Genomic DNA, 18,822 nt, shown 5'->3' on the forward strand with positions numbered 1-18,822 from the left:
TTTTTCCGTTCTGTACATTTACCGGTTCGAGACATTATACGCCTCGTCCATTAAAGTAGACCAGCTCCAATTTTCTCCTCATCCTCCCTTTAATTCTCTCCTCTTCCCTTCCCTTCTCCTCGCTCGGCCTCTTTTCTCTTCCCTCTCCCCTTCCCCATTACTCTCCTCCAGTGCCATTGTTTGCCTGCCTGGCTGCTCCCAAGGTTGTCCCAGTAAGTCCCCGGCCCTCCCCCCCCGCCTTCGAGCAATGCCATAAATTCCCTCGCGCTGGATCTTGCCGTCCGCCTCAATCTAATCCTAGACCTGCTGCTTGCTGCTTGCTGCCCGCCTTGCTTGAGCTGACTCTTGTCTCCCTCACTCTTACTCAGCCTGAGGAATCGAATCCTTCGTGTCTCATCTGCCCTCCCCCTCATTCTCCTACGATCGCCATTCCTACTTAGATCTTGGAGGGCTTAATCCTGTCTCATCCATCTCCATTCCGCCACTTTTTCTCTGACACCTTACGGACAACCATTGCGCCCTCCCTCTCATTCTCCCTCTTCGCCGCTTCTTCTACACCTAGTCTCATTCGTCTCGAACATTCCGGCTTCATCTTTCGCATGGGAATCATATAATACATAATATCCAATCCTGCATCATGAGCGCCCCCAACGGAACCGCCAGCTCGCGAGCTGCGAACCTCCCTTCACATTTCATCGGCGGTAACCACCTCGATGCCGCACCACCCAGCAGCGTCAAGGACTTTGTGGCCAACCACGAGGGTCACTCCGTCATCAGTTCGGTGAGTTTGGCGGGGATCGAATGAGTTGGCCGGGCCAAGCGCAGGGGCGATCTAACGGGCTGTCAGGTTCTGATCGCCAACAACGGTATTGCGGCCGTCAAGGAGATCCGCTCCGTCCGAAAATGGGCTTACGAAACCTTTGGCAACGAGCGTGCCATTCAGTTCACAGTGATGGCCACGCCAGAAGATCTGCAGGCCAATGCAGACTACATTCGTATGGCGGATCAATATGTTGAGGTACGTGGTCATGCTGTGCAACCAATGACCCCCCGGAATCATGTCCGCTGACAAAAGTTGTAGGTCCCGGGAGGCACGAATAACAACAACTACGCCAACGTTGATCTGATCGTCGATGTCGCCGAACGTATGGACGTTCACGCCGTGTGGGCCGGTTGGGGTCACGCCTCTGAAAACCCCCGGTTACCCGAATCCCTGGCCGCGTCTCCCAAGAAGATTATCTTCATTGGTCCCCCCGCCTCTGCGATGCGCTCGCTCGGTGACAAGATCTCCTCGACGATTGTCGCTCAGCATGCCGGTGTCCCTTGTATCCCCTGGTCTGGAACGGGTGTGGATGCTGTGAAGGTCGACGACAATGGCATCGTCACCGTCGAGGACGAGATCTACAACCAGGGTTGCACCTTCTCGCCCCAGGAGGGTCTGGAGAAGGCCAAGGAGATCGGCTTCCCCGTCATGATCAAGGCCTCCGAGGGTGGTGGTGGTAAGGGTATTCGTAAGGTTGACCGGGAGGAGGACTTTGTCAACCTGTACAACGCCGCTGCCAACGAAATCCCCGGTTCCCCGATCTTCATCATGAAGCTCGCCGGTAACGCCCGTCACTTGGAAGTCCAGCTGTTGGCAGATCAGTACGGTAACAACATCTCCCTCTTCGGTCGTGATTGTTCCGTCCAGCGTCGTCACCAGAAGATCATTGAAGAGGCTCCTGTCACGATCGCCAAGCCGGTGACCTTCCAAGCCATGGAGCGCGCCGCCGTGAGCCTGGGTCGCCTGGTCGGCTACGTGTCTGCGGGTACTGTCGAGTACCTGTACTCTCACGCTGACGACAAGTTCTACTTCCTGGAACTGAACCCTCGTCTTCAGGTCGAGCACCCCACCACGGAGATGGTTTCCGGAGTCAACCTGCCTGCCGCTCAGCTTCAGATTGCCATGGGTATTCCCCTTCACCGCATCCGTGACATCCGTCTGCTCTACGGCGTTGATCCCAACACCTCCTCGGATATCGACTTTGACTTCTCCAGCGAGGAGAGCTTCCAGACCCAGCGCCGCCCTCAACCCAAGGGTCACACCACTGCGTGCCGTATCACTTCCGAGGACCCTGGCGAGGGTTTCAAGCCTTCCAGCGGTACCATGCACGAACTGAACTTCCGCAGTTCCTCCAACGTTTGGGGTTACTTCTCTGTCGGTACGTCCGGTGGTATTCACAGTTTCTCGGACAGTCAGTTCGGTCACATCTTCGCCTACGGTGAGAACCGTTCGGCCTCCCGGAAGCACATGGTCATTGCCTTGAAGGAACTGAGCATTCGTGGTGATTTCCGGACGACTGTCGAGTACCTGATCAAGCTTTTGGAGACCCCGGCGTTCGAAGACAACACGATTACCACTGGATGGCTGGACCAGCTGATCTCCAACAAGCTTACCGCCGAGCGTCCTGACACGATTGTGGCGGTTCTGTGTGGAGCAGTTACCAAGGCCCACCAGGCCAGCGAGGCCGGCGTGGAAGAATACCGCAAGGGACTGGAGAAGGGTCAGGTACCCTCCAAGGATGTCCTGAAAACGGTCTTCCCCGTGGACTTCATCTACGAAGGCCAGCGGTACAAGTTCACTGCCACGCGTGCCAGCCTTGACAGCTACCACCTCTTCATCAACGGCTCCAAGTGCTCCGTTGGTGTGCGTGCCCTGGCCGATGGTGGTCTGTTGGTTCTTCTGAACGGCCGCAGTCACAACGTCTACTGGAAGGAGGAGCCTGCCGCGACTCGTCTCAGCGTGGATGGCAAGACCTGCCTGCTCGAGCAGGAGAACGACCCGACCCAGCTGCGTACGCCCTCCCCTGGTAAGCTGGTGAAGTTCACCGTTGAGAACGGTGAGCACGTCAAGGCGGGCCAGCCCTTCGCTGAAGTCGAGGTGATGAAGATGTACATGCCCCTGATCGCCCAGGAAGATGGTATTGTCCAGCTCATCAAGCAGCCCGGTGCTACCCTGGAGGCTGGTGACATCCTCGGTATCCTTGCCCTGGATGACCCCTCTCGCGTGAAGCACGCTCAGCCGTTCACCGGCCAGCTTCCGGAGCTCGGCCCCCCCCAGGTTGTGGGTAACAAGCCTCCTCAGAGATTCTTCCTCCTGCACAGCATTCTGGAGAACATCCTGAAGGGATACGACAACCAGGTTATCATGAATGCCACCCTCAAGGAGCTGGTCGATGTCCTGCGTGACCCCGATCTCCCCTACGGCGAGTGGAACGCCCAGTCTTCCGCTCTGCACTCTCGTATGCCCCAGAAGCTCGACAGTCAACTCCAGAACGTTGTCGACCGTGCCCGCGCTCGCAAAGCTGAATTCCCCGCCAAGCAGCTGCAGAAGACCGTCCAGCGTTTCATCGAAGAGAATGTCAACCCCGCCGATGCCGAGATTCTCAAGACCACTCTTCTTCCTCTGACTGAAGTCATCAACAAGTACCTTGATGGTTTGAAGGCCCACGAGTTCAATGTCTTCATTGGTCTCCTGGAACAGTACTACGAGGTGGAGAAGCTCTTTGGCGGCCGCGATGAAGATGCCATTCTGAAGCTCCGTGAGGAGAACAAGGAGGACATCGGCAGTGTCGTTCAGACCGTGCTTTCCCACAGCCGCATTGGCGCGAAGAACAACCTCATTCTCGCCATTCTGGCCATGTACCGCCCCAATCAGCCCGCCGTTGGCAATGTCGCGAAGTACTTCAAGCCCATCCTGAAGAAGCTGACGGAGTTCGAGTCTCGCGCTGCTGCCAAGGTCACCCTCAAGGCCCGTGAGCTTCTCATTCAGTGTGCTCTCCCGTCCCTGGAGGAGCGTCTGTCCCAGATGGAACTCATCCTGCGTTCGTCTGTTGTGGAGTCTCGCTACGGTGAGACGGGTTGGGACCACCGTGAGCCCGATTTCTCGGTGCTCAAGGAGGTGGTCGACTCCAAGTACACTGTCTTTGATGTGCTGCCGCGTTTCTTCGTTCACCAGGACGTCTGGGTTACCCTCGCTGCTCTGGAGGTTTACGTGCGCCGCGCCTACCGTGCCTACACTCTGAAGGGTATTCAGTACACCCAGGCTGGAGAGACCCCTCTCCTTTCTTGGGACTTCACCCTCGACAAGCTCGGACAGCCTGAGTTCGGCCCTATTACCACCACTGACCCGTCGACCCCCAGCACGCCTACCGCTGAGTCGAACCCCTTCAAGCGGATTAACTCCATCAGTGACATGTCTTACTTTGTTGGCGACGGCACCGAGCAGATGAGAAAGGGTGTCATCATTCCTGTGCAGTACCTGGAAGACGCCGAGGAGTACCTGCCTAGAGCCTTGGAGGCGTTCCCCAGGGCCGGCTCTAAGAAGAAGCCCAGCGACAACGGCCTCCTTGCTAACCTGGAGGGCAAGCGTCGCCCTGCTCCTCGGGTTGAGAACGAGAGCGAGCTGACTGGCGTCCTCAACATCGCCATCCGCGATGTGGAGGATCTCGATGATAACCAGATTGTCACTCAGATCAACGGCATGCTTGCTGACCTCAAGGAAGAGCTGCTTGCTCGTCGCATCCGTAGGGTCACCTTCATCTGTGGTAAGAATGGTATCTACCCCGGCTACTTCACTTTTAGGGGCCCCAACTACGATGAGGATGAGAGTATCCGTCACAACGAGCCTGCTCTTGCCTTCCAGCTGGAACTTGGACGCCTGTCCAAATTCAAGATCAAGCCCGTCTTCACTGAGAACCGAAACATCCACGTCTACTCGGCCATTGGAAAGGGTCCCGAGAACGACAAGGCTGTGGACAAGCGTTACTTCGTCCGTGCGGTCGTCCGTCCGGGCCGTCTCCGCGATGATATCCCCACCGCTGAGTACCTGATCTCGGAGGCTGATCGTCTCATGAACGACATTCTGGATGCTCTGGAGATTATCGGAAACAACAACTCCGATTTGAACCACATCTTCATCAACTTCTCGCCCGTGTTCAACCTGCAGCCCAAGGACGTTGAGGAGGCCCTGAACGGCTTCCTGGAGCGCTTCGGTCGTCGCCTCTGGAGACTGCGTGTCACTGGTGCCGAAATTCGTATCTTGTGCACAGACCCCGTGACCGGCCTTCCTTACCCTCTGCGTGTGATCATTACCAACACCTACGGATTCATCATCCAGGTGGAGCTGTACATTGAGAAGAAGACGGAGAAGGGTGAGTGGATCTTCCACAGCATCGACGGTGGCAGCAACAAGCTTGGCTCCATGCACTTGCGCCCGGTGTCCACGCCTTACCCTACCAAGGAATGGCTGCAGCCCAAGCGCTACAAGGCCCACCTGATGGGTACCCAGTACGTGTATGATTTCCCCGAGCTGTTCAGACAGGCCTTCCAGAACAGCTGGACCAAGGCGATTGCCAAGATCCCCTCCCTGGGCGAGCAGCGCCCCCCAGTTGGCGAATGTATCGACTACAGCGAGCTTGTGCTGGACGATACCGACAACTTGGTCGAGATCTCTCGTGGCCCCGGCACCAACACCCATGGTATGGTGGGTTGGATCGTCACTGCTCGCACCCCTGAGTACCCCCGTGGCAGACGGTTCATCATTGTCGCCAACGATATCACCTTTCAGATCGGTTCCTTCGGACCTGCGGAAGACAAGTTCTTCCACAAGTGCACTGAGCTGGCCAGGAAGCTGGGCATTCCCCGCATCTATCTTTCTGCCAACTCCGGTGCTCGTATCGGCATGGCCGATGAGCTGATCCCTTACTTCTCCGTCGCCTGGAACGATGCCGAGAAGCCCGAGGCCGGTTTCAAGTACCTGTACTTCACTCCCGAGGTCAAGCAGAAGCTCGATGCCAGCAAGAAGAAGGATGTCATTACCGAGCTGATCCATGACGAGGGTGAGGAACGCCACAAGATCACCACCGTTATCGGTGCCAAGGATGGCTTGGGTGTCGAGTGTCTGAAGGGCTCTGGTCTCATTGCCGGTGCTACCTCCAAGGCTTACGAAGACATCTTCACCATCACCCTGGTTACTTGCCGTTCCGTCGGTATCGGTGCCTACCTTGTCCGTCTCGGACAGAGAGCCATCCAGGTCGAGGGCCAGCCCATCATTCTCACTGGTGCCCCGGCTATCAACAAGCTGCTGGGCAGAGAGGTCTACACCTCCAACCTGCAGCTTGGTGGCACCCAGATCATGTACAGAAACGGTGTGTCTCACATGACTGCCACTGATGACTTCGAAGGTGTGCAGAAGATCGTGGAATGGATGTCCTTTGTCCCTGACAGGAAGGGAGCCCCCATCCCCATCCGCCCCTGGTCGGACACCTGGGACCGCGATGTGGCCTACTACCCGCCCAACAAGCAGCCCTACGATCCCCGCTGGCTCATTGCCGGTAAGGAAGACGAGGATGGCTTCCTGCCTGGTTTGTTCGACTCGGGCTCTTTCGAGGAGGCTCTCGGTGGATGGGCTCGCACCGTGGTTGTCGGTCGTGCCAGACTTGGCGGCATCCCCATGGGTGTGATTGCTGTTGAGACACGCTCGGTCGAGAACGTCACCCCTGCTGACCCCGCTAACCCCGACTCCATGGAGATGGTCAGCACTGAGGCTGGTGGTGTCTGGTACCCCAACTCTGCGTTCAAGACCGCCCAGGCCCTCCGTGACTTCAACAACGGTGAGCAGCTGCCTGTGATGATCCTGGCCAACTGGAGAGGTTTCTCTGGTGGACAGCGTGACATGTACAACGAGGTTCTCAAGTACGGTTCCTACATCGTCGATGCTCTCGTCAAGTACGAGCAGCCCATCTTCATTTACATCCCGCCTTACGGTGAACTCCGTGGTGGATCCTGGGTCGTCGTCGATCCCACTATCAACCCCGACCAGATGGAGATGTACGCCGATGAGGAGTCCCGCGGTGGTGTCCTCGAGCCCGAGGGTATCGTTAACATCAAGTACCGCCGCGACAAGCAGCTGGACACCATGGCTCGTCTGGACGCCACCTATGGCGAGCTCCGCCGCTCTCTCGAGGACACTTCCCTCTCCAAGGACCAGCTGTCTGACATCAAGGCCAAGATGGCTGCCCGTGAGGAGCAGCTCCTGCCCGTCTACCTGCAGATTGCCCTGCAGTTTGCTGATCTCCACGACCGCGCTGGCCGCATGCAGGCCAAGAACACCATCCGCCAGCCGCTCACCTGGAAGAACGCCCGTCGCTTCTTCTACTGGCGTCTGCGCCGCCGTCTCAGCGAGGAGCTCATCGTCAAGCGCATGGTTACTGCGGCTCCTAACCCTGCTGCTCGCGACGGCACGGTTGCTATTCCTGCTGCTTCCAGCGCCCCTACTGCCACCGAAACCCCTCGCGCTGTGCACCTCCGCACTCTGCACGGCTGGACCGGATTCCTCGACGAGGAACTGGAGCACGACGACCGCCGTGTCGCCACCTGGTACGAGGAGAACAAGAAGGCCATCCAGGCCAAGGTGGACTCGCTCAAGGTCGAGAGCGTGGCCACGGAGGTCGCCCAGTTGCTCGTCAACAACCGCGATGGTGCCCTGAAGGGTGTGCAGCAGGTTCTCAGCGTCCTCCCTGTGGAAGAGAAGGAGGCCGTTCTCAAGTTCCTGTCTTCTAACTAGACGGTGCTATTTTCCCTTCTATTCCCTTTTTCGTCTGTTCCCTTCTCACAAGACCCTTTTATATAACCTTTGGCATTTCCATTGGACGCGGAAGCTATTATCCTTCGGTGATTTTTTGGTTCTGTTATCTCCTTTCTGTGTTAGGGTCAATGCGTACACGGAATGATTGGCTTGGCCGGTATTGTTGATTGAGTCATGCGATGCGATGCATATAACGTCGGTTATGTTACGTCTGGGTTGTGTTGTTGTCCTCGTTAAGCATGGTTTGTGTTTTTTTCTCATTACTGTATCTTGATATCTTTTCTTACAATGCAAATTATTCCAAGAACATATCGTATTGCTTCTGGTATTCAATACCGTATGACAAGTAAATGGCTGAATTATGTAAAAGAGCTAAGAGATTCATAGAGGACAAAAGTAATGAATGCTAAGTATCCACTGAGATAGAAGGTTAGTTGGTATATAGCAGTAGGGCTAGCTAGGGATATAGAGCCACATAGTTGCATCCAAAATTCCCAAGAGATAGGAAACACGAACCGTGTGTATAAATAAGATAGAAATAACTAGTCAACACCTATGGCGGCCTTGGGAATCAGAGCAAAACACCGAAAACAGATACAAAAGGGGGTATTATGTCTTATCCACTCATTCAAAAAAATAAGAGAAATCATCATAGGAAACATGCCAAAGGGACGGAGTGGGTATATGGGGATAAATGGCCATTAAGGAATGTCGGGGGAAAGATAGTGATGTATGTGGAGAGACGGAAAGACATGCGACCCTTCCACGCAAGCGGATCAAGCAAGTTGTCTTTCCAGACTTCTCGGGTGTGTCAGGATAGGCGGCATGCCTCGGTATGGGGTCGACACCTCTCGCAGACCGCGACTGGTGTTGACTGGGCCCATGTTTGAGTCATCGATACGGAGGTGGTTGATGTCCACGGGAAGTTGGCCGCGGAGAGGACGAGGGGTGTGGTATGATGGGTTTTGGTAGTGGGGGTCCATCATTGATGGGGCCGGACGAGGGTGCATGGAGTAGGCGCGAGAGGACGATTCGTCAGGACTGCCGGGGAGACCGATGTAGTTGGCATTCAGGGAGCGAGCGATATCTTCGAGGAGGATTTCCATGGGGGCAATGTAGGCTGTGCGGGTCTTGTCGGACCAGGCGAGGACGTGGCCGCACACACGACCGCTTGACTTCTCGAAGACCCATGCTCCTGAGTCGCCGGGGACTAGAAAACAAGCAAAACTTTAGCGAGGGATATTCTTCGATTGAAGGTATACCTATAGCAGACCAGTCAGACTCACTTACCTCCGAAGTTTCCGTCAACACAGAAGCTGGTCGAGAAGGTTTGTCGACCATGCAGTTTGACTAATGTCATGGCCTTGGATATCTGGCCGGTTTGCAGGCCACTGGTTCGACCACAGCAATGAACCTGAAGGCCACCCAGGTCTTCCAACCGGCAGATATTGGTAAGATAGATTGTCTCTGGCTGCGGCATGCGCGCCTGCTCGCCGCGTCTTTGTCTGTAAGGGTCCCGTCTAGTTACAGCCGTTCTGTCGTAGACAATGTTGCGCCCATCGATGCGCTCGTCGTTGATCTTGATCAGTGCCCAGTCAATCTCGTGTCTTATCCCCTTTCGTGTCCAGCGCCGAACGCCAGAAGATGCGTGCACGTATCCAAATGAGTGAGATGCAAGATGCTCGTCATCGCGATCTTCAGGGCACGGAAAGAAGTTCTCATCGACGTCATCGATAGCTGGCTGTGTTACGTACAGCAAGGGATCGTCTCCGGGGTCAATCCCGGGGGTATCGCCTATTGATGCTGCATCCTCGTCCTCGTATGCTGCGTCAGCATTGGGACCGTCTTCATCGGAGGAGTAGCCATCTGAAAGATAGGAGTCCTCGAAAGTCCCGTCTAGACTTGGCGATAGGGATATATCGTCCCCATCTTCGTCTTCTGAAACCTCGAATTCAAGATCCGATGCAGGGTCCAACGGGCCCTCGTCCGACCAGGAGTACATGTACTCTAGGTTTTGAGGTGCTGGTGTATCCTGGGGCCAATTCGCAGCAGACCGTAAAGGGCCACTAGTATCTTGGTCGTCTGCATCTTCCTGGTCACTCGGTGACTCCAGCATATGATGCACGGTCATGCCATACGGCATACCGTCAACTAGGATAGCTCCGCCATAAGACACAGGAGGTAAGTGCTCTTCATTCATAAAGGCGCCTATCGATGCGCCGCAGATAGGCCGTTCCTGATAGCAAGGATTCGGATCGTGCTGGACGAACGCCGGCGCTCCTGCATTGTCTGGTCCCGTCATCGCCGGCCTGCGGCGTTTCTTTCGTGGAACTTTAGATCTCTGTACATCTCCGCGAAGGACAAGAAGATCCCAGTCCTCGCTTTCGAGAGGAAAGTACTTTTTCAGGGCTGCCCGGACCTTCTTTGCACTCGCACAGGTGACACAGACTGTTGTCCGGGCATTGTCAACAGTGTCGCCAGTCATCATTAGTGTAACGCTGCACGATTCAGAGGAGTCCTTCAAGATCTTCTGTAGGAGCTTTCTCAAACGCGGTAGCATCTGAAAGTTCCATTTATTGAGATGGTCGTTGGGTATCTCCAGGCCCGACAGCTTTTTGCAGGTTCGCTTTCGCACCCTGCGCTCCTCCACGATAATTTTGTCCCGCAGCATCTTCATTTCAGGAGTGGGCAACGTCGCAATTGGCTCCTGGAAAGGTACGATAGGCTCCATGGCAGGCTTGTACTCACGCGGAGCTTCTTTCATAGGCGCGGGTTCCAGACCAGGGACGAGAGCAAGGGGAAGACAGTCATCCAGCTCTTCAGCGCCGGGGGCAGAGAACATGTCTATCCTGCAGCAGGACCAAACGATCTTGCACATTGTGTAGAGGAAATTCATCGAGAATGAAAAGATACTGTCGGGCGCTGAGAGGTCTAGGACTGGATAATGAAAAGCCTGGGGGACACGAAGGTTGAGGTCGTCGAACGGCTGCGTCGAGAGATGAAAGTTTGGCGCATCCAAGCACAGCTGCACCACATGGAGATACGCGCTGCCACACTTGGGGCCTAGCTTCTGCAAGTAGACATTCTCGATCCTTTGCTTGAACATCGAATTGTTGTACTTCATCTTCCATATACGGCTGATGGGATTCCAAAGCCCAATCTCAAGTAGCACTAGGCCAAGTGAGTAGAGGTCATACGCCCAGGCAGCATCGTCATCCATCGATCGTTTATCATCCGGATGGCGGTACATGCTGGAAGACAGTGGCTCGGGTGACGGTCCATTTCCCGAGAACTGAGCAAACGATGTCAAGTATGGGCGGCGCAGGTTCTCTGTCAGTCCAACTTCATCGCTATTCGAGTTCGTTAATCCGGGGAAGATCAGGACGTTGCTGCTGTTTATGTTGCCATGCACCAGGTTTTGGCTTCTTAGCTGCAGAACCGCCATCAAAAGGTCATAAGCCAGGCGAAAGCGAGTCTCTAGATTAGGAATATGATAGTCGTCCCCGGCCTGGAAGAGAGAGACGAGGGGCTTAGGTTTCAACCCATTCAGAAGGTCTGAGGGGTTACGAAGGAACGGAAAGTAATCCACCGGCATTTGGTAGACGAAGGCATATCGCGAATTGGGCATGTCGATATAATAGCCCAAGAGTTTCAACAGCCCCAGATGAGACACGCGCGCATTCTGGACGAGCTGCTCGAGCGTCTGCTGCACGTGATCGAGTCGTTTCTTCTCCGGCGTGGTGGCAGCCCCCGATGCTTCCAGCACCATTGGAGTGTAGTCGACTAGAATGGTTGCCACCGAGTCTTTAGAGCCGTGGAGGAAAGGGGACGCCGAGGTCCTCATGCGACCAATGGCCCGAGAGTTGATGGAAGCAGCCACCTGCTCATAGGGAGGCGGGTTGTTGTCATGAGATGAGCCGGACAGCTGTAGTGCCGAGCGATCAATGGCATAATTGTCGACGGTTAAGGAGATCTTGCCAAATGGCATCTTCTCGGACCTGGCCTGGCTAAATGCCGCAGCATTGCGCGTGGGAGACGGCGCCAGCGGACTGTCGAACGATGCAGCATGATAGGCTTTGGAGTCCAGGATGGAATAATCGGTGGTTGCGCCAGGCTGGGATCGGCCCTTGGTGGCCGACTGGCCCCCAGCTGTCATGCTGGCACTCATATTGCGTCGAGAGCGAGACAGGTCGTACAGCGTGTCGATGCAGGACTCAAGATCGGAAAGCAGAGTCTTGGAGCGACTGATCTCCTCACTGGTCCAGTGCGACTTGACTGGAAGGTTGCTGAGGCCGCCCTTGGGAGAGTCGGCACCAGCGCCCTTCGGAGGCAGATCGGAGCCGCCGTGCTGGATACGTTCCGCCTCGTTGAGGAGCACTTGGATCGAGGACATGACACTCGCCACCACATCGCTGTAGCCGGCTTGCGTGATCGATTCGTCGATATCATTGGGCTGGGCGGCACTGGCATCGCTCCAGTCGAGGCCCCAGGCTAACAGGCGGTCCCTTTGCGTCTTGAAACTTCGATGCAGCGTTACCAATTCGGGATCATCGACTGCAATGGAAGCCGTGGTGACACTCTCACAGGAGGTCTTCGTGTCGGTGTACATTTTGGTGAGACGCCGTTGGAGGTAGGCACTCCCATGATGGCGGAGGACGGACATCTTGGCGCGCAGAGTCCGGAGAAATCAAGTGGCGTGGGCGGCGGAGAAGGGGAGGTACACTAGGGTCCTAGCAGGGACGAGACATGGTCCGGGGGTTGGAGAGGCGGGGGAGGGGGGGAGGGGAGGTGAGAAGGGGGATTGCGACCTCTAGTGCAATATGGGAGAGAGATGGATGGTAAGTAGGGAGTAGATAGTAAGTAGCGAGAGGAGGCCGTCGTCGGGCAGATGAGAGTGAGAAACACTAAGAATAAGAATAAGAATAAGTGCAGGTGGGAATCCTGTTGCCTAACCAATAGGGAGTGGCGAGTGCGCGCAAAGCCTCACCCGCGCCAAGCCACAGTTCGCAAGCATCTGGTCTGCCGCTAGCCCCTTGGGATTTGGCACCTTCCCCGGCAGGCAGCCGCCATTTGGCCGATCCACCCCGGCGGGTCCTGATTGGCCCGCGCGCTCATGGCCGGCACGTGCACGAGGGGTATCGTGCAGGATGACTAACCACGGGGCGGGTGCGCCCGCCAATTTCCTGCAGAGACGTCAGTATCATTGGAATGGTCGGCTTCTTACTAAGTCGTAGGCACTAGGCAGGCATCATGTCTATCTACCAATGGCCACCGAAAGGCGGTGCCTAACTCCGATCGACAGGACCCTCCGCTCCTGATGGGTCGCACTCGGGATATCCATCAATCATCTTCTTCACGAGACCCACTTCTAGAACTACTACTACTAGTAGATAGATACACAGTAGGGTTACACCTCATCTCAACCCTTCCTTCTAGATGAGTACAAATGTTACATCCATCCATACGGAGTTGGACTACCAGGCAGTCATCATACAGACAGGGTTACCTAAATTGGCACAAAAAAAAGGTCTATTGAAAACTCGCAACTGTTTACATAGAATCAAATAAAAAACAAGGTACCCACCCCTCCTTCATCAGGCATCTGCAGTCAATCAACCGGTGATGACCCGCCGAGGCACACCGACATCTCGCGCCCGTTTCTCACGGAAGTTATGTAGGCGTTCCCCAATCAAGTAGACATCGTCGCGGATATTGACTCGCCAGATCTCCACCTGACGCCGTACCAAATAGACGAGCCACCCTATCAGGCTTATCATCAAGGTTGCTGGATATGCATAGCGGTACACCTTGGACTGAACATCAGGAGTGGAGTAGAATACTGTGGCGTTCACGGTGAACCCAAGGGATAGTGGCAGCACTACCGCAAGCGTGGCCAGGAGGGTCACCGGTAACAGGACAGCCCGGGTGGTAAGTTTCGCATTAGGCTTCAACCAGCCGTCCTGGAAGATAGCATTCAGTGCTGCCGCCGGACGGGATGCAGAATTCCATAAAACAAACTTGACGGCCATTTGGACATAAAGCACGCCAAGCGTCCAGTCCTGGATGAAATGGATGACATGCGCCTGAGGTCCTCCAACGTACGTGTGCACAGGAACCAAGATATACAGTTCCATGATGAGGGCGAACAAAGACGGCAGGAGGACGGAGAAGGAGGCGAGAACATAGAGAAGTCGAGCAACATCGAGAAGAACGTTGATGGCTCCAACACACGCCTCCCGAGGGGACTGCAGGTAAGGACGCAGCCGGTCTTGCGCCGCGGCGACGAACGGACGACAATGGTACAGAATATAGGCAGCAGTGCCAACGATGGACATGCCAGTGGAGAAGGCATACACGTCGTTTAGCGGCCGGTGAGGGAAGGTTGACAACATAACCTTCCGGCCAATAACAAGAGGAACAACTGTGATGCCTACACCGGTCGCAGCAGCAAACACCCAGATCAACAGGATGAAGGCTGCAATGCGGGCCCTAAAGCTTGGAGGGACGTAGACCTTAGTGAACATGTCATTGGCCCGACCATGGAGGCCTTGGTCCAGATCTGGAGCCCCATCGACCCGCTGGTTGGACTCGGTTACCTCGAGGAACACATGATTGCCCTTAGGAATGCGGACCTGGTCTGAAGCGGGAGCCCGGACGAATCGCCCATCACGAGTGAAGTAAACGTCGGACTGCTTCTCACTTGCGTGATTTTGCTGCTGTCCATCGACCACTGGGTGTTCTGGATCCCCTTTAGCGGCTGACAAGACGTCCCACCAGGTCCAACGGACATGGTATCCCTCTTCATCAGGCTGCCTGTCGCCGAAGAAAAAGTTGGTCAGGCGAAGGAGTCGAGCGCACTTGTGGAACCACCAATCATAGAGATTGTGTAGACCGTCCGATGGCTTGATTGACTGGAGTGCAAGCGGCATGACGAAGTTGTAGAATAATAAATCCACGGGAAATTCCAATACAGGAATAGTAGCGGACCAATGGACGGGAAGCACATCATCGAAAGCGTAGTATAATCCCCATACAACGCCTCCAAGGCAAACGATAACCAGAGCACCATACACAAGGGCACTGAATGCAATCTTCCGCAGCTGAGTGGTGATGTTGCGCTCCAAGACATCGCGGACTGGATGGAATGTTGGATCGTCTGGGTCCCGAATAAAGTCTGACGATGAAAGTTAGCAAAGGATCGGGGAAAAGAACGGGTGGGATTTGACATACAGAGAACACCGCTCCTCATTATCTTCCGGCACATGGACACGAAAAGCGCAAAGTGGAACATATAACACGTGCCAATGAACCAATGCACAAAGAGAGATGTTAGAGGAGACGAGGATGTGAACTCAAGGCGCGAGGCAACCGTGGCATTCTCGAAGAGGGGCAACAGTGCAATGTCAAGTAAAGAGCCGCAATACAGCGGGAACACTATCATTTCAATGCCGATGATGAGGATGACCTTCATGACTCCACCTGCTTGGTGAAGGACGTCGGCAATGATGCCTTCAACCCTCTGTCCACGCTCGCCACCAGAAAGTAGGGTGGTGAAACGCAAGTACAGAAGCCCGAGTGCCGACGCGAGGAGGTACCCCATTAGAATGGCAATGATACGATCCTTCGTATCCCACACAGCTAGGTCATAACTGACAGTGATGTCCGCTGAAGACGGACCGCTCATGTTGGTGTTAAACCAGCTCGTGCCGTTAGAGGAGTAGAGTATCTGATGACCGAGATCGTAGATTTGATCGCGCGCCTGCACTAGCACCTTAATTATATCACCAATTCCACCCTCTAGAGAAAAGGTGCCAGCGATCCCTTCGGACATAAGTCGAAGAGGAAAGTCACGTAGGATGAATCTCACCACTGTACAGGTCGAGTGAGCCAAGGCCGCAATGCGCGCTTGATGAATCTTAAGAGCTTGATGGGATAGGACCGAGAACATGGGGACGTCGGACTCATGAAAGACGAAGAAGGGCTGAAGAGCATTCCGTAATCGATGACCGCTGGCATCGATAAGGGACAACGAGGCACTGGTTACAGACTTGGTTTGCGGGATCCAGTCTCCCAAAGGAATAAAGGCACCGAAAGGACTCAGCACCACTTTGCAGATGAGACTGATCCAGTACATGACATAGCCCAAACTACCAATGAGGGTGTCCAGCGCAACATCTGCAAAGATAGATATAGCAGTCATGGGAACACCAAAGACCAATTGTACCGGATTTGCTAGGAGCACAAGGGCAATTTTGCCCCAGAGATAGGGAAGCCAAATCCCAATAGCCACGGTGAACGAGATCAGGAGTGCGCTGAACACCCCGTTCTGCAATAGACCAAAGATTGGACCCTGCATGCCAATAAGCTCGAGGATTCCCTCCAAGTCATCTCCATCCTCTACGGCATCAACATCATTTGGATCAACACCGAAATCCGGGGCAATTGCTTGATCGTTCTGTCCGTCGTCGTTGGCAAGGCGTCTGTTGTTCTGGATGGGGACGAACGGCGCTTCCAGAGCTGGATCTTCAACCAGATGCTCGTCATCATCCTGTGCACGATCTTGGCCTTGATCGGTAGGGTTGATATCAGCCCAAAACCAATCGAACAGTCTAGCAATCGGATTCTTCGGGGGAGGAGCTTGATCGTGCCGCACTGTTGGCGTGGCATTTTGTAAAGGCTCTTCGGTATTTGGTGTAGTGACATTGGAGAGAGCAGAAGCACCGTGGGTTTGGTGCGACTGAATACCATCCTCGGCAAAAGGTATCGAGTCAGATACCTGTTGAGAATCGCTCGTAGTACGTAGTGTGGAGTCAAAATTATCATGGGCAGATTCGCGCTGTTGCCGATCAAATCCCACGTCAGCTCCAAACGGATGGGACACAGTCGCTATATCCCAGGGCTGGCGAACTGCCGCAGATGATGAGGGTTCCAAAAATGCCGATTGAGTTGGACCCGGTACACTCTCCATCTCTGTATGATCAAGAGAGTCGGAACTAGCGGCCTCTTGGAGGGGCGACTCACGCCTCCAAGAAGGGCGTAAGTTATCATTTCGTTGAAGCTTCGTCATTGCCGTAACGATCCAGCCTAGCTCATCCTGGCGGCCTTCCTCTCGCACTAGTCTCAAGACCTGCTCAGGATCACCATTCCCACGCGCCCAGAGGTCCCTAAACGTCTCTACGCCAGGCCAAACCTGACTGCCGTGAGAAGTTGACTGCTCCAGCGACAGGGGGTTCACTTCATCTTCACTCTCACTGTTGCGCCGGAAAAAGTGCGACGTACTAGGTCCTTGGGTATCCGAGTCACTGAAACTTCCCGAGCTCCCATCGCGGAACGACGACTCTAGGCGGGATGGGTCGGATTCAGCTGAGGAGCCAAGTTGCACTTCGCCCGCGCGACGGGCGATATCTTCAACATGTTCATGGGTACCTTCGTCGCGAGGTACATCTGCTGGCTGGGGCGCAGGTGGCTCTGGCTGGACATCCTCAGGCTGCTGGATTGGACGGTTATTAGCAATCAATTGGACCGCTGCCTCCCGCTCGCCCTCGGCGATGTTGGCCATCGGCTGCTGTTGGACAACCCATTCCCGGATGAGGAAGATCAAGATGAAAGAGATGACCACCAAGAGGGTTATCAACTGTCCTTCCAACGTGTCAATGAGGATGTTGTTTATTGTGGGTGACGGTGTTAAAGAATTGAGAAACTCCACGTCCGAGAGCCATGATGGGCGTCGGGGCTTGTATGATGCTGCCGTCACGTTTGAAGTGCTGGGGCCCATGGCGCTGGTACCTGACATTGCCGGAAAGAACAAGGCAGAAAAGGATTTTTTAATGACCGTAAGAAGTAGCGGCTCGCCGGACGAGAAACTAAACATGGATGATACTGGTGACTGCACTGCAGATATATCAGATGCTCCTGTTAATGCAGTGTTAGCTGCACCCACGTTCACAGAAGCACTTCCATTTGCTACAGCCTGGGCTAAATTGTCAGAAACCTGTTGCTGGGGCCCATCCGCTCCAGACCAACGGCCATCTGCAAGCCAGAAGAGCGCTCTCCAAATGGCTCTCATGGACCACGGTAACCACCCAAGCCAGACGAATGCGACGAGAACGAACCGCAGCCATGTGACGATAGTACGAAAGCTATGAATTAGAAGTTGCCGGAGGAAAAGTGGAACTGGAAGGCTTTGGGGCATATTGGGATCGTATAACTTGGTAAAGCGGAAAGGCGTTTTGCAGAGTTCGCAATGCTTCTTTTGGGAATGGGACAACCATTCCACCAAGCATGCTTGGTGAACGAACTTAATACTTCCGCTACATTTGCACGGGTAGAAGAGCTGCTCTTCTTCGGTGCCCTCTCCGCGACATATGCGACAAGTATCCGGTTCTTCAAACTCCCTCTCCTTCCCTTTGTGGTTCGTTTGATAGGCCGGGTCATTCATCAGGTCCGGAAAGGATGTTGAGTCGGCATAGTCGTGATATCTGCCCTCTGGGAACTCCATGTTGTACAACCAGCGTCGTGTCGACGAGCTTATCGTCTTCAATGATGGCAATCAGGTATCATGTTCGGAGGCGTCTAGAATCGCGAACAGGTGCGTGAACCAACAAACTAAACGGAAGGTGGGTGGAAGGGATCCGTTGAGTCGGTACAATCTCCCAACACGTCGTTGGGATAACGCTGCTAGGAGAAGGATACACGTCAGTGTCCAACCATAAGCCGACTACTGCAAGAGGCGTATGTGGCAAGTTGTTCAGCAGGCCGGTGAGAGGGCGAAAAGAACAAGCCGAAGCTGTGGTTGATTCCCCCCAAGAGGCGCTGAGTCAGCTCACGGCCCTCCGTGGCTGGGTCACGTGAGCGTACGATACGGGTACGTACCAATAGGGGCGGTGGGGGGGCCGGTCAGGGGCGGCGAGATTGTCGATCACGGCGTCACGTCTTGTAAGGCTGTAAGAGGGCCAGACGGATGAGGTGCCACCGAGGGACCGATGACCTCACTGCTTTAGGGTGCCTTGAATCCAACATGCAGCCTGTGGTTGATCGACAAGAGACCGAGCACACCCAACAGTTATCATTTACATTCTATTTACATACTAGGAAGATCGAGTGTTCAAGGAAGAAGATACCGGGAGTTGGCGTCATATCGCCCCGCTTCTCTTCGATTCGAATATATTCTCGCCTCTTTCCTCCTGGTAGGTTAC

At 54.7% G+C, this 18,822-nt stretch overlaps 3 protein-coding genes across 3 annotated transcripts; 1 reads left to right on the forward strand and 2 right to left on the reverse strand.

The window, feature by feature from the left end:
- Positions 1-174: 174 nt before the first annotated feature.
- Positions 175-7,936, forward strand: BO94DRAFT_532979 (acetyl-CoA carboxylase ACC1). Its single transcript, XM_025611240.1, has 3 exons — positions 175-781; positions 848-1,018; positions 1,082-7,936. Exons 1-3 carry the CDS (start codon positions 638-640, stop codon positions 7,604-7,606), a joined length of 6,840 nt encoding a protein of 2,279 aa, XP_025470014.1. The 5' UTR covers positions 175-637; the 3' UTR covers positions 7,607-7,936.
- BO94DRAFT_532980 (uncharacterized protein) lies at positions 7,929-12,405 on the reverse strand. The gene is made up of 2 exons (XM_025611241.1): positions 8,918-12,405; positions 7,929-8,837 (listed from the first exon to the last, which is right to left on the reverse strand). The coding sequence occupies exons 1-2, from the start codon at positions 12,288-12,290 to the stop codon at positions 8,404-8,406; spliced, it is 3,807 nt and encodes a 1,268-aa protein (XP_025470015.1). The 5' UTR covers positions 12,291-12,405; the 3' UTR covers positions 7,929-8,403.
- An 812-nt stretch (positions 12,406-13,217) lies between these two features.
- On the reverse strand, positions 13,218-18,527 carry BO94DRAFT_364434 (E3 ubiquitin-protein ligase SSM4). Its single transcript, XM_025607192.1, has 3 exons — positions 18,500-18,527; positions 14,858-18,301; positions 13,218-14,801 (listed from the first exon to the last, which is right to left on the reverse strand). The coding sequence occupies exons 2-3, from the start codon at positions 18,123-18,125 to the stop codon at positions 13,240-13,242; spliced, it is 4,830 nt and encodes a 1,609-aa protein (XP_025470016.1). The 5' UTR covers positions 18,126-18,301; positions 18,500-18,527; the 3' UTR covers positions 13,218-13,239.
- Positions 18,528-18,822: the final 295 nt, after the last annotated feature.

This window comes from Aspergillus sclerotioniger (genome assembly GCF_003184525.1).
Source record: "Aspergillus sclerotioniger CBS 115572 chromosome Unknown BO94scaffold_7, whole genome shotgun sequence".
Classification (NCBI taxonomy): domain Eukaryota; kingdom Fungi; phylum Ascomycota; class Eurotiomycetes; order Eurotiales; family Aspergillaceae; genus Aspergillus; species Aspergillus sclerotioniger.